Below are 20987 nucleotides of genomic sequence, written 5' to 3'. Positions count from 1 at the left end.
GCCCCTCTCCCAGCCATGCTGACCTGTTCACCAGTCGGTGAATCCAAAGACTTCACCCAGGACTCCAGGGACCTCAGGCTCAGGACTGCTGACCTTGGGTTTACACAGACTCTTCACCAAGTAACAAAATCCAGAGTGTTTCTCATTCAGTGAAACTGGCAACTGCCTCTAGTTCAGCCACCCGCTCAGCGGGAGGGTGCTTTCTGCTCCTGGGCAGGCAGAGCCAGGCTCCCCTTTCTGCAAAGCCCTCTCCACACAGCCCAGGATCCAGCCCGTAGCACCCGATGGCCCATGCTGACACCAGCTCTGCATTCTGCTTCTATACTGAAGTTTCCGGAAAGTCTTCTAGTTCATCAAATGCATTGAGGGTGGTTTTGCTATTGCTCCTAGCAGAATTTTGGATTTTGTTGAGATCTGCTTTAAAAAAAGATGACAACACTATGTTAGAAAGACAGCCGTCTGCAAGGAGTACTCCCATATCTTGATGCATCACCCAGTTTCTACCACCTGGTTTTTACAAGTTATTCCAACCAAGGTTATAACATGTCAGAGTTGGAAGGGACCTGAGAATCAATCTGGCTCAACCCTCCCATCTGACAGGTGGGGAAATGAGGACCTCACACTCAGTTTGCCCAGGGCCACATGGTCAGACAGGAACGGCTGTCACCCTCCCTGACAATAACACTACCTGTCCGTCTCACGGGCCCTGGATCTTCGTTGAGGAAGGAGACGTGTGTTTTCCATTCAGTCCACTTCACCTCATTGATCCTGCGAGTGCGACAGTCATTCTCAGCGTTTCGCAACGGCACCTCATTAAACACAGACAGACAGCACGAGGTGTGGGGTGTCCCAGAGAGCTTCCCTTCTGTCTGTCCCAGAGGTCAGGGTTTGATATCTGCCTCCATCCGAATTTTCCCAAGCCTCCAGGGCTGTCTCTTCCCAGTGTGTGGGACCCCAAAACTCAGAGATATAACAGGGATGTCTTCAGACAGAAGCAGTGTGCCTGACTGGAGAGAGGCAGTCCTTAGGGAAGGAGGGAGGGGAGGAGGGAGGCAGAGCCCCAGCTGAGAAGATACGAGGGTGTGAGTGTTAAATGCACAGATGGTTAACGAGGGTTCGGGCTGCACTAAAAATGGTTAGGATGCAAACACCCGAAGACTGGGCAGTGTCTGCGGTGTTGGGTTGCAACTGGAGACGATGGTTGGGCTAACGTTCACATCAGAGACCAGCTCCAGGTGAGCCTGTCAGAATTAGAGACACGATTAGGGTAACAGTTACAGTCAGAAAGGTTAGGGTAACAATTACAGTCAGAAATGTCAGCTCAAGGGAAGAAAGTAGTCTGGAGGGTCAGGTCGTCAGATGGGAGTAGGAAGAGATGGTCAGGCCATGTGCAGGTACTTTTTTAAAATCAAAAAGCTTGAGCCCTGGCCAGTGTGGCTCAGCTGGTTGGAGCATTGTCCCACAAACCAAAAGGCTCCATTCCTGTCCAGGGCTCATGCCTGGGTTGCAGATTCAGTCTCTGGTTGGGGCACGTATGAGGCAACTGATTGATGTTTTTCTCTCACATCAATGTTTCTCTCCCTCTCTCTCTAAAGTCAATAAGCATGTCTTCGGGTAAGGATTAAAACATTTTTTTAATCTTGATATGTCAAAAGTAGCTGTCTCACTTTCCATTGCCAAGGACAAAATGTGTCTCAGGTCCCCTGATGTCACTGAACCCACATGGGGTAGACAGAAGGACAAAGAGTGCCAGACTGGGACATGTTTTCTAAACCAGACATGGGAAAGGGACAGGCTGTCGGGGCCCTTTAGAACCAGCAGAGAGGAGACCTGTGGTGGGAGTCTCGTTTCCTCTCCCTTCTGCAGCTCAGGAAGGCTCGTCCCAGGGCCAGCAACTCCAGAAGAGCACATTCCCTTCCAAAGAGTCCGGCACCAAGTGTGGCACTGCTTCCCCAACATCCCCCAACTGGGCTCCCCAGACCCAGCCAGAGACTACAGCCAAAGGGCCCCCTTCCTGTGTTACCGCAGACACAGCCGGAAGTCTCCCTCTGCTACTTTACACAGCTCTCCCGTCCGGAATCTGCTCCTCAGCCATTCTGGCAACAGTTTCTCAAACTCCAAGATCGTCCTGGCTCTCTGGGGACAGAAAACAACCTAAGCACATTGCTGAGGAGCCAGCGTGTGAGTGTGCATACCACTGCACGTGCACACACATGCACACACAAATCGAACACCCACACGGCACACGTGTGCAGGGGCATACACACATACACACGTGTATGCTGCACACACCACCGAACAGCCCACTCCATCCTCCCTGGAAGCTTCATGCATTGATCCTGAGGGTTTAGCTAATCTACAGAATTCAAAAATGAAAAGCCAGAAGTTTGGGAAAGGTGTTTCAATTACTTTAAACATGACATAAACAATGTTTCTGAAAGTCCAGGCACTTCCTAACTGAAAATGTTAGGATCCTAGGTCCCACAGTGAGGAGCATTCAGACCTCATGTAGTCCCACTTCCATCCCAGGCTTAGAATCCCCTCAGCAGTTTTCCTGGAGATAGTTTTTCCGGTCTCTCCTAAACATTATCAATAAGCCAATTAGGAAGGGCCTAATAACTAGAAACTTCCTTGTGCCAAATCAATACTTTTTTCATCGCGGTTGCCCCATGTATCTCAGTTCTGCCTTCTGGCATCACAGAGGGAAGCCATTCCCTCTCACAAGTAGCTCTGCAGGTATCTGAAGGGGTAACACCTTCTTCAAGACTAGTTTCAACACCATTTCTTATAATGCGTGGTTTTCAGCCCTCTCCCAAGCCTGGTCACCACCTCTGGATGTTACTGTGGTGGTACTCTCAGCTTGTAAGGCCCACAGTATGTAGGGAGTGTCAAGGCCAGGGTGAAGGAGAGCAGAATTGTCACCTTCATTGTCCTATCCCCTGTACTTCCCTTAATGTAACCTCAGGTCACACTTCAGCATCCATGTATTGCACCACTGCCTCTGAGCAGAGCACCCCCATAAGCCTGATTTCCTCCCACTTGTGCTGTTGACCCTACACTCAAGAAACCTAGACGAATGCTTCCTCAAACCCGGCCAAACACAGACAGCTTATGCAGAATCCCAGGCCCCCCAGATCCACCAGTACTGATGGGTGCCAACAGTGTGTATGGAACTGAGTCCTGGTGAAGGCTCCCATCCCAGCATCTGCACCAGGCTCACCTGTAGGCGCCAGATTCTCTCGCTCTCCTTGGAGACGTTCTCCACAGTCTCTCCCATAAGCGCGATGAGCATGTTGAGGAGGAGGACAAAGGTGAGGATGACGTAGGTGATGAGCAGGAACAGAAAGAGGATGGGGTACTTGGAGTTCTGCTGGATGTTTAGGTCACCCAGGCCTATAGTGAGTTTGAAGAGTTCCAGCACAGCATCGCTGAAGCTGCCATAGGAGGTGCAGTCCTTTTTGTCACCGGGACACTTCTCGATCAGTGAGGCGAGGGCTGGGAGGATATAACAGGGTGCTCTCCTCAGCCTCTCTGCCTGGTTAATTACCCAACAAGCATGTGCACGCTTGCATGTTCACACACACCCACCCACACACTGCAGGCCTGCCTCCCGACCCCTTTCTCTAGCCATTGAAATTCATATTCAGCCCCAGCTCTTCCAGAAGCCTCATCAGACTGATTGTCTGCAGAGAGCCTTTAATGCCTAACAAAGCCCATATTCTTCTATCCTTCCTTTACCCCACCATCCAGCCCTTGATCACTCATGGCCTTGCAGAATTGCTAGTTATAATCTATGTGTGTCTCCGGTTCCCCAACCAAGCTTTGGGCTCCCAACTTCTGGTAGCCTAGGTCATTTTCTGCAAGACCATGAGGTCCTGAGTGTCTTCCTAACGCTCTGTGGTGAGATCCCCTGGCCCAAGCCTAACGCCCTTTCTTCTTTTCTTTCCAACACACTACAGCAGTGGCTCATTGCTGGCTGGCTGGCTGGCTGGCTAGATGGATGGCTGGATGGATGGTCAAATTAATAACTGAGTAAATAGATGGACAAATAAACAAGCAAATGAAGGACTGAATAAATATGCAAATTATAACATAGAAAAGGTGATGGGCAGATGGAAATGGCTGCTTCACTTCAAATGCCAATGATCACTGGGGGGAAAATACAACCATCTCTCCCCATGCAGAGGTTAGAGATAAATCAGGTTTTACAAGGAGGCTCCGAAGCCTGGTCCCCGGCAGACCAGAGGCTCTCACAGGCCTAACAGGAGTGAACTACAGAAGTGACGTGATGTGCAGGGCCAAAGGAGATGACCTCAGTGCGCTGCTTTACTCCTATTTTTCAAAGACCATGAATCAAATTTTTGTAAACTTTAGTTTCCCCATGCAAAATGGGGACAAAAATGCCTGCCAAGCCTATCTTAGGTTGCAAGAGTCACATGGACAGATGTACAAGTGGGAGGCATGTCCACAGTCAGGATGGGTAGGAATAACAGGCCTGGCTCGAACCCTGGAGTCTAAACCTCAATTACCTATGATCAGAGATGATGATTCCCCCTTGAGAGGCTGAGAGAAGTAAAAAGATAGTGCTTGGAGAAGGCAAAGCCCAGCCACAGACTCTGCTGGTAGCTGATATAATTGTTGCTGAGGCTGCTATGTGCTTCATCCTCTTGACATCAGTATAAAGTGCTTTGGTGGAAGTTAGTATTATGTATAAATCAATTACCTACTCCAAATCCAAGTAAGAACACGATATACACAAACAAGAACTTCAGAACATCATGCAAAATGACCTACAAAGGAAGAAATGAAATTCAAGGGTAAGGTCTAAGCACATAGTCACAGCACACTGATCTCACTGCCTCCCAGGCCCCACACACCCCCAGGCTCCCGCCCTGCCCGAACTGTGGCTCCTGAAGGCCATCCCCCCCTCCCTCAGCCCCATCCGCCAATGCTCTGAAGCACAGCTCTGGACCCCACCTTCTCCATGAGGCCTTCTGTCCTTGCTCTCTCCCCTCCTCCTCCCCCCTCCTTCCTCCTGGAACACACTCTGTCTCTGCTCCCACTGCTTCACTGCACCCTCGGACACCTTTCTTCACAGACTCTCACACCTGGAACCCTCACACTTCTGGGGGCAGTGGTGTGCTGGAGCCAACTCCTACCAGCTCACTGGAGCCAACCGCTACGTTTTCATAAATTTTTTGAGCTGCTTGTTAAATGTGGCCATTAATAAAAATTAAATCAGCCCTGGCTGGTGTAGCTCAGTGGATTGAGTACAGGCCTGTGAACCAAAGGATGGAGGCTTGATTCCCAGTGAGGGCACACGCCTGGGTTGCAGGCCAGCTCCCAGCAGGGGATGCACTAGAGGCAACCACACATTGATATTTCTCTCCCTCTCTCCTTCCCTTCCCCTCTAAAAGATAAATAAATAAAATATTTATAAAGAAACTTTAAAAAAATTAAAATAAAAATTAAATCGCATAAACTTATAAGTAAATAAGTTATATTAAAACTAGAAATAATGAGTCCTCAAAACTTATCACTTCTTGGCTATTTTACTACATTTTACAATTATCCATGCTCTTAAAGTTATTCATATCTATCACGGCCCTATGGTGGAAATGCTATTCGTAGTGTTACTGTGAATCTCATTCCAGCTCTGCAGTCAGAGATGTCGTGTTGGTAGCTGGAAATCAGCAAGGGTGGGAGTATTTATGCCATAGAAATTGGTAAATGCTACAGATCAGAGACTGACTCATTGTTGTGTTCACTGTCTCGATCTAGAGTGAAGACAGCAATGGAGAAAGTGTTAAAGTAGATTAAACTTACAAATGTGTCCTATCAGTAATTGCCACATCGTGAACAGCATGCTAATATTAACAAAGTCGTCTTCTAGTATTTGAAAACTATCATGCAATTCAGCAAATAAGTGGCTCACATCATAGACAACCAACTGAAGTGCCAACACGCCTTCCTGGTTTCACCTTCATTTTACTCCTTAAAGAAAAATATCAACCAACATTTATGTTGGAATGACACTCATTTGTCAGTTGCAACCATAGGTTAGCGGCAGATATAGGAATTCAACAAAAATCGACAAATTATTCAGCAAGACTCAACTAGCTATGTGGAATTTACAATAAAGACTATTGTATGTTTTATTGTTATTTAGAAAGGAAATTGTGTGTTACATCCTGTTCAGTAAATTTTATAACAGACATTGATGTATCTATGTGTGTGCATTTCCCAGAGAACCAGTTGTTAAATACCAGCACACCACTGCCTAGTGGTGAGAACCTTCCTTCGCAGAGTGAATCCCTTCTCAATGCCCACCAAGCCCAGGCACTTGGTCTGGACACTTAGAGCAGACCAAGGGCAGATGGAGACTGTGGCAGTCAGAAGAAGAGCAGCGGCCTGTCCCTTGGGCAAACCCCTTTTGCTCTCCAGACCTCTGTTTCCCCAACTGAAAAGTGAACATTCTCTGAGGGCCCTGCCTGACCCCAAACGAACCTTCTGGATCATGACGCTGTACATGCCCATGGACTGGAACCCCCGTGTGTAGTAGAGCATGTTCGCCCAGCCCAGGGCCATGGCCAGCACGAGGCAGGCGAGGTACTCTTTGTAGGCAAACAAGTACAAGAAGACAGACAGTATCACAAGCACAGCTTGGACAAAACTGTTCAGGAGACACAGGAGACAAGGGCCTTACTTACTTCTCAGCATCAGGGCAGACAGTCACAACCCCAGCCTCCCTTGAAACCCTACACCACCACCCTGGTGGACAATGCTGAAGTGGTAAGGCTGTGCCAAACCTTTTAGACTGTGTCTAAACCCCAGACCACATTGCCAGATGCAGGTTGGGGCCAGCAATGGGCTGGTTGCAGCTGACCTTTTTTTTAATGTTTAGAGAGAGAGGAAGGGAGAGAGACAAAGAGAGAAACATCAATGTGAGAGAAAAATATAGATCAGCTGCATCCCATATGCGCCCTGACCGGGGATCAAACCTGCAACCTAGGTATGTGCCCTGAACAGGAATTGAACCCCCAGACTTTTGGTGTATGAGACAATGCTCCAATCAACTAAGCCACACTGGCCAGGGCAACAGCTGACTTTATAAAATCTCAGATCCCCAGGGCCCCAGGAGATTCTGATTCAGGAGATCTGGAGAGCAGCCCAGAAGGCTGCACATTTTTAAAAACACCCACATGATTTCTGATTCTCACACAGAGTTCAGAACCACTGGAGTAGAGGATGCAATGAATGATTGCATTTTTAACCCAAATGATAAAAGCTGACAATATTTATACTTATAGGCCAATCATAACAAAAATCTCTCAAACCTACTTTTTTTTTTACCTTTTAAAAAAGCATAATATATGCCAAGTGAAATAAGCATCACAAAGAAGACAAATATCATATAATTTCACTTATATGATGTCCTTAGAGTAGTCAAATGCACAGTCAGAAAATAGAATGGTCATCACCAAGGTCCGGGGGAGGGGACTAGGGAACTGCTGTTTAGTGGATACAGTTTCAGTTTTGCCAGAAAAAGGAACCAAGAGCCTGACTACACAGCGACATGAGTGCACTGAACAGTACTGAACTGCACACTTAGAAATGGTTAAGATGGTAATGTTAACGTTACATGTATTTTTCTACTACTTAAAACTTTTTAAGTGCAGTATAGGTATGTGTACACCATCCGTCATGCAGACATCCAGATAAAGCCCTCTCTTGCTTATAACATCAGGCCATCTCCACCATTATAAAATATGTAACTAGTTAAAGTTAGGACACAGGCAACCTAGTTTCTCTCGTGCTGTGACAAGCAAATATTTGGCTGATGGGTGCATTGGGGACTGAAGTGAAGAAGCATGTCTACACTTCTCTCTACACTAACAAAACAGCTCAGAAGCAGAAAAGCAAGGCAATGCATTGGTGCCTTTTGTCTGCAGTGACGCTGATGGCTGGCTGTATACACGGTTTTTCTCTGGAATCACCATACTGTCTCAAAGGCTCTCGCATGACTTGCATCATGGGGCTGCTGCACCTGGCCACAGGGATGAAGAGCTCAGTTCACGCTTTGGAAAGGCAGGTGCATACTTAATAAAACACTTGGGTAATTGAAAACATCAGGCCAAGATTCAAAGTCCTATAGACTCTGTCTCATAAACACTCAGAACAGGGATTTCATGGGCATCCACGGAGCTACAACATCAGCATTCTTCATCCCCTGCTGCAGATTCGGCTAGCCTCTGCTCATTCAGACAAAGGCCACGTAAGCCTCTGGAGTCAGCTGCACATGACCTCATTCAGGCAGGCTGAACCGAGCTCTCTGGCAAGGGCTCTGTGTGGGGGGCCAAGTCTGCACTAGCGTGGGGAGATGATGACAGAGAGGCCAGGACTGGCTTCAAAGCCACTGAAGTTCCAAGTGACTTGTGAGTGACTCACTTCTCTGCTCTGGGCCTCAGTTTTCATACCTGCAGATGAGACTCAACAATTTCTCAAGTACTTTCCAGCTCTGATCTGCCAGGGTCCAAGATGGCAACTTCTAGACCCCAGGCAACTTATGGAACCCTTTAGGGAAAAGTAAACAGCCCTGCTAGGTTTCTTCATGCCTTCTCTGTGCAGCCTGCTGCCTGGGGCTCCACGGCAGGATGGAGTCGGCCATCACTGCAGCCTGATGGAGGGCGCTGCCCTAGGGTTTGCTGGACCTTTCTATGGGCATCTACGTGCCTCTCTTACCAGAAGTGAGATAGGAGGCCCCTGGCCATGTGAGTATGGCAGAATGCCTGGGACACTGGAGCATGGTGACAGGGTAGGATGGCTGTCCCAGAGGGACAGAGCAACCACCACGTATAGGACTTTAGCCTTGCCTGTGAGATGGTGACAAAGGGGACAGATGTACTTACAAGACGAAGTGAAACCAGGCATCTGAGAGGATGGACTGCAGATCCGAGGGTCTCAGCAGAAAGATCGCAATGCCCTGCGGCCAGAAAGGAAAGAAAAGCTCAGTCTCTTCCTGCCTCAACAGAGGCTCTAAGGAAGGAGGTCTTTCCCCAGGACAGAGACTCAGTGTGTGAAGGCACAGCCAGAGCCCCAGCGAGGGCCACAGAGGGGACTGTGCCTGGAGGGCAGAGGCCATCTGGGGTGAGAGTGCATGCTCCCCCAGATCTCTGTATGTCTGTCACCATTCTCCTCACCCCCAGAACCTGTAAAACAGTATAGCCATGCAGCTCCCTGCCAGCCCCTAAATACGGGGTGGGGGGGGAGGGAATAGATTAATAATAATAATAATAATACAATAATTCATAAATAGTAATACAAGAATAAACTCTGTGTTTGATGTACTTACAAATGTGAAACCCACCTTTGCCCACCACTGCATAGCCTAGCTTTCTACCTTAGGAGCCTTTGTGCTGTTCCCCATGCCTGCCCTATAGTGACCTTGTCCCCCACGTCCTCATGCCCAGTCCTACCACAGTAAGTGCCACGTCCCCAACAAAAGTCATCTCTTTTCCTCTGAGCACTGGTCTGAACCCAGCGCAGAGTCATTTCACAGCCTATGCCAGAATCTAGATGTTCGTGTCCTTCTGAAGTCCCCTCAGAGGACAAACCCTCTCTCCCTGTTCCTCTCCCAGGGCCCCTCATTAGGTGATGTTCAGAACACACCTGTTGACTAGGTTAGATAGATGGATGATGGATCACTCAAGTGGCAGACTGATAAACAGAGGAAAAGGTGGAAGGACCGAAGCACAGTGGGTGGTGCGAGTGGGCATTCACATGGAAGGCTGAGTGGCTGGGTCGACGAGAGAGGAAGGTGACTCAATGGGTAGACAGAAGAGAGAGGAAGATGGGTTACCGAGTGGCTGGGGTGGGCAGATACATGGCAGATGAGTGAGAGATGGATGGAGGGGTGCAGAGATGCAGTAGGTAAGATAGGCTTGCTTATTTATTTATTCCTATTTTGTCACTAAGGAATCTATAGCTTAAAGCGGAAGTGGCTCCCCAAAGCCACAGCAGTAATGGCAGAGGAGGGTGGAATCAAAACCAAGCCTGCTGTCACCTGCCTGTATTGTCACCTGGAAGGGTTCGGTGGCCCACTCACCTCTTTCACAGAAATGCACATGGCCCAGATGAGCACGAACATCCTTCCTAAGAGCTGCAGCCACCCCATGTTGTGCGTCAGGGCCAGGGGGTGTGGGAGGGCCTGGGAAGAAGGGGAGGGAATGAATGGTGCAGGGTGGGCTGTGACGAGGGCAGGGGTAGTGCCAGCTCTGGAGGGACTGTACATGCACACACGCTGAACCCTCAGGCCAGGCCAGAAGCCAGCAGGTAGGCCAATGTCTGTGCAAGGCTCGAGAAGGAACGGCAGCTCCCTGCCCCTGCCTTCACCACGCACGCCAGGAACCCAGATCTCCACAGCAAGGAATAGGCTAACAGCCCTCACACCTCACGCCACCTGTCTTTACAAGAACCCGTCCATATTCAGACACTCACAGGGCCTCATCACAGTTCAATAATGCTGAAACTCTCTGTAAAGCCCCGAGTGATGGATGGAAACTCAGCCCCAGTGTGGTGGGAAATCTTGTGAAAGCAACCTCCCCCTCCCTCTGTATCCTGTGGACTTCACATCAGAAACACCCAATCAACCCTAGATTTAGACAGAGCTTGGGCTCTGGGTCTCCTAATTCTCCAGGTCTCCCCCAATATGGGTCAGCCTGGGGCTCAGCATCCGGGGCTTAGCCCAGCTAAGCACTAGAGACATACTCAGTTCCCTAGAAATTATGAAGGACAACAATTAGGGAAGCCCACAATAATCTCTTCTCCTCTCTGGGTCTACATCCCCAGAGAGGAGCAGAGATTTTGGGGGCAGCTCCAAGCTCCTGCAGCTCTGACCCCCTGCATCAAGGGGCCTACCTACCTCCTCCTCCCGGGGTCGGTAGTAACAGATGAGAGTCAGGGTGATGTTGTAGAAGAAATAAAAGCAGAAGGACAGGAAGAACATGTACTTGGCAAACTTCTTCCATTTTATCCGAAGCAGCGTGTGCAGGGGCTCCAGGGTCAGCATCTCGTGCCGGTTCTGGGGGAAGACCACCACGGTCACCATGGACAGGAGGCGAGGGGGAACCATTGTCAAAGGCCCTCGTTTCAAAAGAAGCTGTGAGTCAGCATGTGAGTCAGCACTGCCTCTGGCAGGTGGAGTCTGGGGGCGGGGGGGTGGGGGGGGGACAGTCATTATGTCCAGTGGACTGGTTTGGCAGGAAATGTCAGGAGAGTAATTTCCAGCTCCTGAGGATGCTTGCCAGTGGGCCCAGGCAGCAGCCAACCACCCCAGGAGCCAGGCTTCCAGGGGCACCTGATGTTCAGTGGGGAGCAAGGGCTGGAAGGGAGAAGGAGTGTGACTGGGGCTCTAGCTCCAACTTAGCCCCTCTTCACTGTGTAACCTTAGGAAAGCCCCTGACCCACTCTGGTCCTTCCGTCTCCTCACCAGTACAACTGATATCAATCAAACTGCCCTACCCACCAGGGTGTGCCAAGGGTCCATGAAGACCCCAGACCAGTCAGGCTCTGGGAAGCATGATTCTTGGTAAAATGTAAAGAATGAGGATCCAGTCTGCTGCCTCACCATCCCCAGAGCCAAAAACTGCTCACTGCTGATCCTCTCTCTTCCCCTCCAGCTTTAATGACCTTCCCCTCTGGTCTCCTCCAGGAAGGCCTTCCTGGTTGCCAGAACTATGTACTCCCTGACCCTCATTTGGGGGGCAAAGGGAATTCTAAGCACGGTCACATAGAGTGAGAAGTGTGGTGGGGGAGAAACAAGACGGAGAAGATCAACACCAACCATTTCCTCCTCCACACCCACACTGCCCAGGACCCAGGGACTGGGAGGCCCTCACCCAAGGACCTCTAGGAACAAGTGAACTCTACACAGGCCTTGCCCGCATTGTGCCAACTCCGCCCACTAAGACAAAGAATTGGGGGGTTGCAGAAATGTCCAGTTAGTGGCATGGGGTCTTCCCAGCACCCCCAGAGCCCACCCCCCACCCCTGCCTTTCCCCAGCCCTCTGGGAGACCCACATCGATGTTGGTGTTGTAGACAATGATTTCCAGCACCGAGGTGTCCGTCGTGGTGTCCACATTGGTGAGGTCATACAGTGAGGACGACATGGGCCCATATGCCCAGTCGGTGAACTTCCTGGACAGGCTCCGGAGGGGCTTCTCCTTGATCTCTCGACTGAGGATGTACTTCAGGATCTGGGGACAGGAAGAGGAACAACGGTCAGCCACAGAATGGAGTGTGGGGCCAAGAGAGCCAGGAAGATGTTCCCAGCAAAGATACACTGGGTCCCGCTGTTGCTGTGACCCGTGGGCCTGGCTTTCTCTGTGGAATGGGTGAGATTGTGAATACCAGAGACAAAGGTGCAAAAAGGCCCTTTGTATATGGGGAAAGCTATGCAATTGGATCTTAACACCCAGTTCAGTGAAGAATCTGGGAACTGACACGAGAGAATTTCTGTTTAGTCTGGATCTGAGAAGAAGCTCAAAGTTCTTCCAGTTTCCCCACCATCCCCCCAATCAAGACCCGGCCAGATGAGTCTCACTGCCCTGGCCAGACACAGGGTGATGCAAGATCCCAGCCTTGCAGAGAGACCGGAGGACCCACTCTAATGCTGCTGCATATTAAGTCACTGGGGAACATTAACAAATGCCACACCACTGTGTAAATCAATCCAAATCCCAGGCATATCTTGTAAGCTCCTGGGTGGTTCCAAAGGGCAGGCCAGATGGATAGCCACAGCTCTCCAGATCACTACTCCCCAAAAGCTGAGCTCTGAGGTTCCCTAGGGCTCTGGGGGCCGGGGCTTCCTGAGACACCAACCCAAGGCCCAGGAGGAGGGGCCTGCTGAAGATGGCAGTGTCAGGGCCCTGATCTCACGTGACTCACTGGGGTTCCTGTCTCATCTCAGGCAGAGTGCTCCCAGGGTAAAGGCAGGTCTCCCTAAAGACAGAGTCTGTGTCTTAAGCATGTGAGGGATGGAAGGGGGGGAGGTGGGGAAGGGAAGAAGAAGGACACGATTCCTCCTCTGTCAAAGCCGGTCTCCATTTCTCCTCCCCAAACAAGAGAATGAGAAGGTCCCTTGTGGGCCCCAGCCCTCACCATTAGACCAAGACCCAAGGCACTCTAGGCACCCACTCCCCACCCATCACCTTGATCTCAGAGCAAGCATGGCTCCACCACCAAGAAATGGGAGCCCACCCCAGCTCAGGTCTCCACCAAAGCCCCTGGTTAAGCTGCTTATGAGCACAAAAGTTCATAAGTAGCCCCATGCCCTGCTGGGGTCTTGGCTCAGTTTCAACCCGATGGACAGACTGGGGTTTCTCCAGAGCTGGGGAGTAGCATCCTGTTGGCTCTGGACCCAGAGCAGCCAATTTTGGGACTTCTGTCCTCCTGAGAGGCTGAAGGCCCTGGGCACCCCAGCCTCCTGCCACAAAAGAATCCTCAGCCACAAGGCATTTGAGATATTATGTCACTATAACTTTAAGGCTCCCCAACTCTGGCCCCAATGACAGGGGTGTCAGGGCAGGAGATAGAAACATGGAGTATCAGGGACTAAATCCCAGAGGGTGGGCCCTTCCACTGCATCTCAGTACCTCTCTGTGGGCACTCAGAGCAAACCCACCTCTGGCCACAACCGAACCTTTCCCTGGGTGAGGTGTGACCTATCGGGCCCAGGTCTGGCAGATGGCAGAGTGCCTCCTGCCCTCCCACCTGCCCCCAAGCCCCACCTCGGCCTTGCCCAGCTTGGCGGCCAGCTGCAGCGGGGTGAGGCCGTCGTTGTTGCGCATGGTCTCCAGCTCCCAGTTGCCACTCCTGAGCAAGATCATGTCATACATGTGCATAACAAAGTCATTCTGGGTCTTGAAGTCTTCAGCTACCGTCACCAGCGCATGTAGGATGTTGTTGCCCCGTGAGTCCTGAGAGGCGATGTCTGTCTGCTCATTCTCCATAAGTAGCTGCACGATCTCGGGCTGGTTGGTACATGCTGCCAGGGCCAGGGGTGTCTCACCTGAGGGAGGTTAGCACTGGGGCTCAGTTCTCTCATGGACTGGAGCAGTGTTCCCCAAGTCCAGGGCTGAAGCCCATGCCCTGACCATCTCAGCCGGATGGCCCCCTGAGCTCCCTGTCCCTCTCCCCAGCTCCTTTTTTATGGGAAGAAACTGAAGCTAGATTATTGCAATAACCCCTTTTCTTAAAACACACCAGGCATCGTCCTACCCCAGGGCCTTTGCGCAGGCTGTCCCCTCTACCTGGAGTGCTGTTCCTCAGATACCTGCATCACTCACTCCCTCACCTCCTTCAAGTCTTTATACAGATGTCACCTGTTCACTGAGTCACCCTAACTGCCCTATTTAGAACTGAAATCCTCCTCCTTCCTGCCCTAGAACTCTGTATCCACTCCTCATGCATTCCTTTTTATTTTTTCAGTGGCATTTATCACTTTCTAAGATGCGACTTAATGTAATTTATTGTGTTTGTCACTGATGTTCTTTTTCCCATATACAATAGAAGTTCCATGAGGGCAGGGACCCTTGTTTTGTTCAATAATATAGTTCGAACACCTAGAACACCACCCAGTGTGTATAGTAAGTGCTCAGCAAATATTTAAGAAGAATGAAGGCAGGGGAGGCATACCTGGTCGCACAGCAAACCTGAGGCAGAACCAGGAGCAGACGGCAGGCCTGCAGCTTAGCTCCCCCTTGCTTCGTCCCACCCAGCAAGTGTTTCCCAGTGCCGGCTCCCACCAGGTCTGGCTCTGGGCAGTGGGCTGGACAAGACCCTGTCCTCAAGGCCACCCAGACCCACCTAGTCCTGCTGCTTCGGAAACCACCCAGAAGAGACAACAGGTCAGTGGGCATCAGCCCCTCGGGGCTGGAGTCGGGTGGGAAGCAGGGTTGACCACAAACTTTTTGCTGTGATAGGGCTGTCTGTTTCCTGTCCTGGTCACGGGGTCATGCATTTGTGGAAATGAAAGGAACTTTAAATTAAAATGGGTGAATTTTCTGTATCTAAATTACACATTTAAAAAATATTCTTGCCCTAAAATATCCTAACCCCAATTGATTTCAGACTCCTTAGCCTGTCCGTAAGGGAATTTTCAAACTAATATAGTTTGAAAATACTCACACTTCTGACTCCCTGTTTGCAGGGAGCACTGAGCACAGAAGCCAAAGGCCAGAGCTGGCAGCCAGGACACTTACATCAGCTGCTTACTACACGGGGGGCGAGTCATTTCCTTCCTCAGAATCTGTTGCTTTGCCTGTAAACTAGGGCCGTCTCCTCATTATGCCTCCCGGGTCTCTGCTTCTCTTAGATCACCTGTGTGCCCTCTTAGATTTCCAGGTGACACTCAGGGACAGCAGGCTCCCCACCTCCTCAGCCCCTCCCTCTCTGGTCCAGTTGAGACGGACCTGTCCCGCCCCTACCCTGGTCCATGTTCTGCTCTCCAGGACAAGACTGAGAGGCAGAAGTTCGCAGTGCCCCCAGCCTCCTAGCGTCTCTTGAGGCAAAGGCTGCCAGGCGGGGTAGCCCCTCCCTTCGCCCTCCTCCCGGACCCCAACCCTTAGCCCCTACCGTACTGGCGGCACCCACCGAAGTAGAAGCCTTCGTGCTGGTACTTGGGGTTGAAGAAGACCCCCTTAGCGTGGGCATTGACGTCTGCACCAGCAGCGATGAGCAGGGCTGTGATGTCTCCCTGCCGCCGCTCGATGGCGATGTTCAGCGCTGTCTGCCCTGCGGACAGGGTGGGCGGGGTGGGGGTGCTCAGCGGCTGAGACGCCGGTGACAAACCCTGTCTGGCCTCTTTCCCTTTCTGGCCTCCCTACCCTCCACGGAACCATAACGAAATAAGCTGCTTGTCCGGTCTTGGTGTCGCCAGCTGCCAAGAGTCCCAACTTCATTCTTTACTTCAATTTTACATAAAAGAAAGGACTATTTATGGAGCGCCTGCTCCGTGCTTCCCAACCTGGTGCTGGGGATACAGTGCGCACGGGACGCAGATTTGATTCTTGTTCTGAAGGAGCAGAGTCTCGCTGAAAATTAAGTGCTACCACACCGGGAGGTGGGGGCGCTCTTGTACCAGAGCAGGGCTCTTAATCCAGGCCAGTGGGGTGAGGGGCTGCCCAGAAGTGGCCTCCTAAACTGCTTTCAGGGAAATTTAACAAGGCTGGGTGAGGCCGGCTCAGAGCCTGATAAGCCAGGGTAAGAGGGTAGAACTTCATCCCAAGGGCCATGGGAAGTCACCACATGTTGAAGCAGAGAAGTGACACATCCAGAGTTTTGGGGTTTTGTACATGTGCATTTTCACTCTGGCTGCTCTGGCTGCAAAATTGGAGGATGTTTTTAAAAGAGCCCAGACTTATGCAGGACTGTTGCTCCAGTAAAGAAAGAGGTAATAAAGCCCAAAGAACACTAAGAGAAAAAGTCCACAGAAGGGTCTGCGGGTCTTAAGGAAGAAAGGTCATCTAGAGTAACGCCCAGGTGTCTGGCCCGGGTGCTGGGCGACTGGTGCTGGTGACTGAGGAACAAGGGCCCAGCAGCAGGGAGGTGAGAGGGAACCTTAAGCCTGTGGGTGGAGGCTGCAGAACCTCCAGATAGAGGAGGTGGGAAGACAAAGGAGGGAGGGGGGTGTCTCAGAAGATCCCACCAGAAACAGTGTTTTCCAAAGAGTTACCGTCTTGCCATACATAAAAATAAATTCCTGGTGTATAAGAGAACTAAGCATTCTTTAAATTGTTTTTTAAAAAAATTATTCAATTAAATCTGAAGGCCTCTGATAAACTGCTAAAAATAATAATATTTGAAAAGCTGTCATTGTATGCCTGTTAATCAGTATAGGGAGGAAATATTATCCTCTACCAAGATGGGTAAACTGAGGGTCAGAAAGGCAAGGTGATTGCCCAAAGTAAGGGAAAATGCTTCTCTTAGAGGGAGTGCCTAGAACAGGGAAGGGAAGGTGTCAACAAACGCCATCAGGAGAAAGAGTTGCGGTAGGTGACTGGGAAGACAGAAATAAATGGTTCTTCCCTCCATGCAGAGGGGTGGGGTACCCACAGCCCCCCACTAACCCACCAGCAAGACAGATTCATGAAGGAAGAAAAGGACAAGGGGAGACTGAGGAAGGAGAGAAGTAAGGATTTCCAGCCAGGACAGCAAAGCCTTAACACAGACACTAATCTTTATTTATTCACTCATTCAAAAAACATTTATTAAGGACCTCTTGGGTGAGACCCCCAAGGGTACCAGGGAGTCCACTGTGGGGAAAGCAAAGTCCATCCCTTACCCTCAAGGAGAACGTGCTGCTAGAAAGAGGAGCCTGTAAGTCCCTGCAATACTGAAAAGAAGAAGAGAGGGAACAGAGGGGGGCTGAAAAGGGAGAAGAGCCAAGAGAGAGAAGTCTGAGGCACTGCCTGAACCTCCCTGGCCGCAGGGCTAGGATCAACTCCCTTGTGACAGGCTGAAAATATTATATAGCTCATTCAGTTTCTCTCTTCACTTTGGCTACCAGGGAACTCAAAGTGTAGCTCTGCACTCAAGGTGCCACAATCTTCTCGGGGTTTCCTCTCTTCCAATTGACGGCTTTTAGTTTTTCACAATCATCGCCCTTGTGTGTGAGAGAGAAAAGTTAAGGGCCTGAGCTTGACTCCCACCTGCAAAAGGCTGAGATGTTCAGTGTCCCCAGCATGTCGTTCAGACACACCCAGTAATTTTTGAGCCCATCTTTTTTGCCACAGGCACCTCATAAGAACCCAGTGGGATGTTTATTGACTCCAAAAACTCCAGTGAGGATCCACCTTACTGATTATTTACAACTGATTATTCCAAGCCAGGGAAACACTATCCCAGGGAGTCCCTTGCTCCTTCCCTGGACCACCTGAGAAAGAAGCCACTAAACTGACATCCCGCGGGACAGTTGATGATGATGATGATATCGATAGTTGTCATGTGTTGGCCCCACCCAGCTCTCTAACCTCATCTCCAACGCTCTTTCGATCACTCAGATGTGCCATGTTCACTCCCATCTCAGGCTGCTCTGGATCCTTCTCAGCAGGTCAGGTCAAAGGTCACTTCTCTGACCAGCTACCCTAAAGTTGTCCCTTCCCACTCATTTTTGGTCACATTACCTTTTCGATTTTGTTTTCAAACTGTTTTTCATCTAAAATTACCTTGTTTAGAGCAGTAGCCTTCATCTGTCTTATTCACCACTGCTCCCTGGTGCCAAAAACAATACCTGGCATGTGGCCGGCGCTCAAAATCATTCGCAGAATGAAGGAAGGAAGAGAGGAGTGCCTGCTATGTGCTGAGTGCCACACTGTGTGCTCTGGGCTTTCAGTAACAGCAGCGCCTCTGCATGGCCTGACTGTGCCTGCCATCCACACGCCCCTCCCACAGGCAGGTACCTTCGTAGGCCTCCTCAGTGTACTCGGCATTGATGAACCTGTCCAGAATGTCGTTGTCATCTGCAAAGGCGAGCAGGATCCGCACAATCTCCTTGGTGTGGGGGTTGATGTTCAACAAGGCCTTCATCAGGCAGGTCTTCCCTGTGTCTGAGGCTGTCAGCTTGTGCATGAGGAAGTCTGCAGGCAAGGTCACAGGGTGGAGCCGCAGGAGGGGAGGCCAGGGTGTGGGGGCTGCCACCTCAGACCTCAAGACCTCACTGCATGCCCCCGCTGGCCTCCCTGAGCCCCCACCCCCTAACCACTCTGCTCCAGCTCCTCTGCTGGCTCCTCCTTCGTAGAGGCCCAGGGAGCTTTAACTGAGGACTTTCCTTCTGGCTTCTTCGCTCTCTCCCTGGTAGGGGGCAATCCCATCAACCACATTTGCTTCCCAGCATCTGCTTCAGTGCTAGCACCCCAAATCTCCAGCCTGCCCCCTCCTGGTAGCCTACAAATAGAGACTTCCCTAGCCTGCTACTCCCCTCATCCCAAGACAGCTTGAGGACACCACCATCCATCAAGTCACTGGTGGCACCACCTGACTCCTCCCTCCCGCTCACTGCCCATGTCCTTGAGTCCTGCCAGTGCCACTGCCTGAGCGCTGCTCTCCCTCCCTCATCCCTGCTGCTGGGGACCCAACTCTGCCTGGATAGGGGCCTTCTCTACTTTCACCCCCATTCTCCAGGCAGTAGCCAGACAGTGACCTTCACCTGTCTGAGCCCCTCCATGGCTCCCCATTGCCCCCAAAGTCAGGTTCAAAGTCCCCAACCCAGCATTCATGGCTCCTCACATGCCAGCCCCATGGGTTGGTGAGGAGAGGGAAGGTGGGTAGCAAGAGCCCCGCAGGAGCCCCCAGCCCTGCACCCTCTGCCAGGGCCAAGCACTGACCAGGCACGTCCAGGCTGCGGCGCCTCTTACAAAGCTCCTGCAGCTCCACCAGCAGCCCCAGCAGCTCCTCCACGAAGCCCTCAGACACAGCAGCAAAGATGCGCTTCTTCAGCCGTTTCTTTTGTCGCCTCCGCTCTTCTTTGGCCAGGTGTGCACTGAGGCCAGAAAATGTTTCATCTTACCATACATGCACCACCACTACTACCCTTCTCCCTCTCTCCCCACCAGAGCTGCTGTGCCTCCAGGACACTTCCCCCAAGCATTTCTGCACACCTGTGGCCATATCTGAAACCCCCTCCATTCATGCTCTGGGCTCCTGGGATCCATGGTGCCTACACAGTCTCCCCTTCTATTCCAAATGCAATCACATCATATCAAAAGTGTATTCAGATACAAAGAGTCATGAATAGGAAGGATATATGCCTAACTTAATAGTGATTACCTTGAACGTATGGGATTAGGGGAAGGGAAATTTCGTTTCCATATTTTGTGTTACTTAAATTTTTCATCTATCCCTCCCCGCTCCCCCACTCCAAATGGCAACTATGGTAATGTGTTGACGTGTACCCTTTGTCTGTATGTGCTCTTGCAGAATGTACATTGATGTTTGATGGTTTATAGGTGTGTATTTGAAATTTACATATATGGTATTGCATTAAGATCTCACTTTGCTACATACTGTAATGGATGAGTATTATTTTTTTAATTTTTAAAATTTATTTATCTTTAGAGGGGAAGGGAAGGAGAGAGGGAGAGAAACATCAATGTATGGTTGCCTCTCGTGCATCCCCCTCTAGGAACTGGCCTGCAACCCAGGCATGTGCCCTGACTGGGAATTGAACTATGATCCTCTGGTTTGCAGGCCCATGCTCAATCCACTGAGCCACACCAGCCAGGGCCTGGATGAGTATTATTTTTATAGTTTATAAAATGTAATACTCCCCTCCCTCAGTAAATTTCCTACATATCACAGCCACGGGCCCAGACATTTGTCCCAAGCCCCAAGGAGTGGCGGCTTCTTTCTTTGTTACTCAGGGGCCCAGGGCCTGTGCTTCTGGAACCAGCCTGTCAGGCACTGTGGGAGGAAGGGGAGGGCCAGGCTCACCTGGGACTGTTGGGATTGGATGGTGTCTCTGTCACATCGTCCTGAGGAGATTGCGGGGAGTCCATGTCATCACAGTTGCCAGAGAGGCTGGACAAGAGGGAGAAGAGAAGAAAAAGGGAACGCATTTAAAAATGAACAACGCTAGCGTACCACAGCAAGCCTGGCCATGTGGCCCAGGGCCAGTCACCACCGTCCTCTCAAGCTGAAGGCCCGCCGAGGCAGCGGGTCGTACTCACCACTGCCGGATGTTGGAATCCATAGGCTTGGAGAAGATGGGTGGGGAGGTCTTGGCAACAGTGGGGTTGGGCTCGAAACCTTCTATCTCCAGGAAGAAGTGTGCGCTGGTGGGGGACAACCGAACAAGGCCATTAGAACCAGGGCCTGTGTGCCTATGTGTCCTGTGACCCTGCTGCCAAGGGCACCCACGCACCCCACCAGCTCCACACTGGACTCGGTGCCCATGTGGTCTCGCCTCACCCCACAGTGGCCCTGTGCGGGG

The 20987-nt window shown here is 50.9% G+C and overlaps 1 protein-coding gene across 1 annotated transcript in view; it reads right to left on the bottom strand.

The window, feature by feature from the left end:
• Positions 1-225: 225 nt before the first annotated feature.
• TRPV3 (transient receptor potential cation channel subfamily V member 3) overlaps positions 226-20987 on the bottom strand; it is a 28340-nt gene continuing 7578 nt past the window's right edge. The window contains exons 2-17 of the mRNA XM_037133027.2: positions 20725-20829; positions 20489-20575; positions 19384-19538; positions 18460-18636; positions 15653-15793; positions 13789-14069; positions 12079-12255; positions 10922-11080; positions 10106-10207; positions 8910-8983; positions 6508-6673; positions 4724-4790; positions 3221-3495; positions 2024-2136; positions 689-768; positions 226-414 (exon numbers count right to left, since the gene is read on the bottom strand). Of these exons, the coding sequence (XP_036988922.1) occupies positions 320-414; positions 689-768; positions 2024-2136; positions 3221-3495; positions 4724-4790; positions 6508-6673; positions 8910-8983; positions 10106-10207; positions 10922-11080; positions 12079-12255; positions 13789-14069; positions 15653-15793; positions 18460-18636; positions 19384-19538; positions 20489-20575; positions 20725-20829 (2254 nt within the window). The 3' untranslated portion in view covers positions 226-319. The remainder of the gene's footprint in view (positions 415-688; positions 769-2023; positions 2137-3220; positions 3496-4723; positions 4791-6507; positions 6674-8909; positions 8984-10105; positions 10208-10921; positions 11081-12078; positions 12256-13788; positions 14070-15652; positions 15794-18459; positions 18637-19383; positions 19539-20488; positions 20576-20724; positions 20830-20987) is intronic.

The sequence above is a fragment of the Artibeus jamaicensis genome, unplaced genomic scaffold (genome assembly GCF_021234435.1).
Source record: "Artibeus jamaicensis isolate MK-2021 breed Jamaican fruit bat unplaced genomic scaffold, CSHL_Jam_final contig_777, whole genome shotgun sequence".
NCBI lineage: Eukaryota > Metazoa > Chordata > Mammalia > Chiroptera > Phyllostomidae > Artibeus > Artibeus jamaicensis.
The sequence above is the reverse complement of the archived record's forward strand: the minus strand, read 5'-3'. Positions and strand labels throughout refer to the sequence as shown.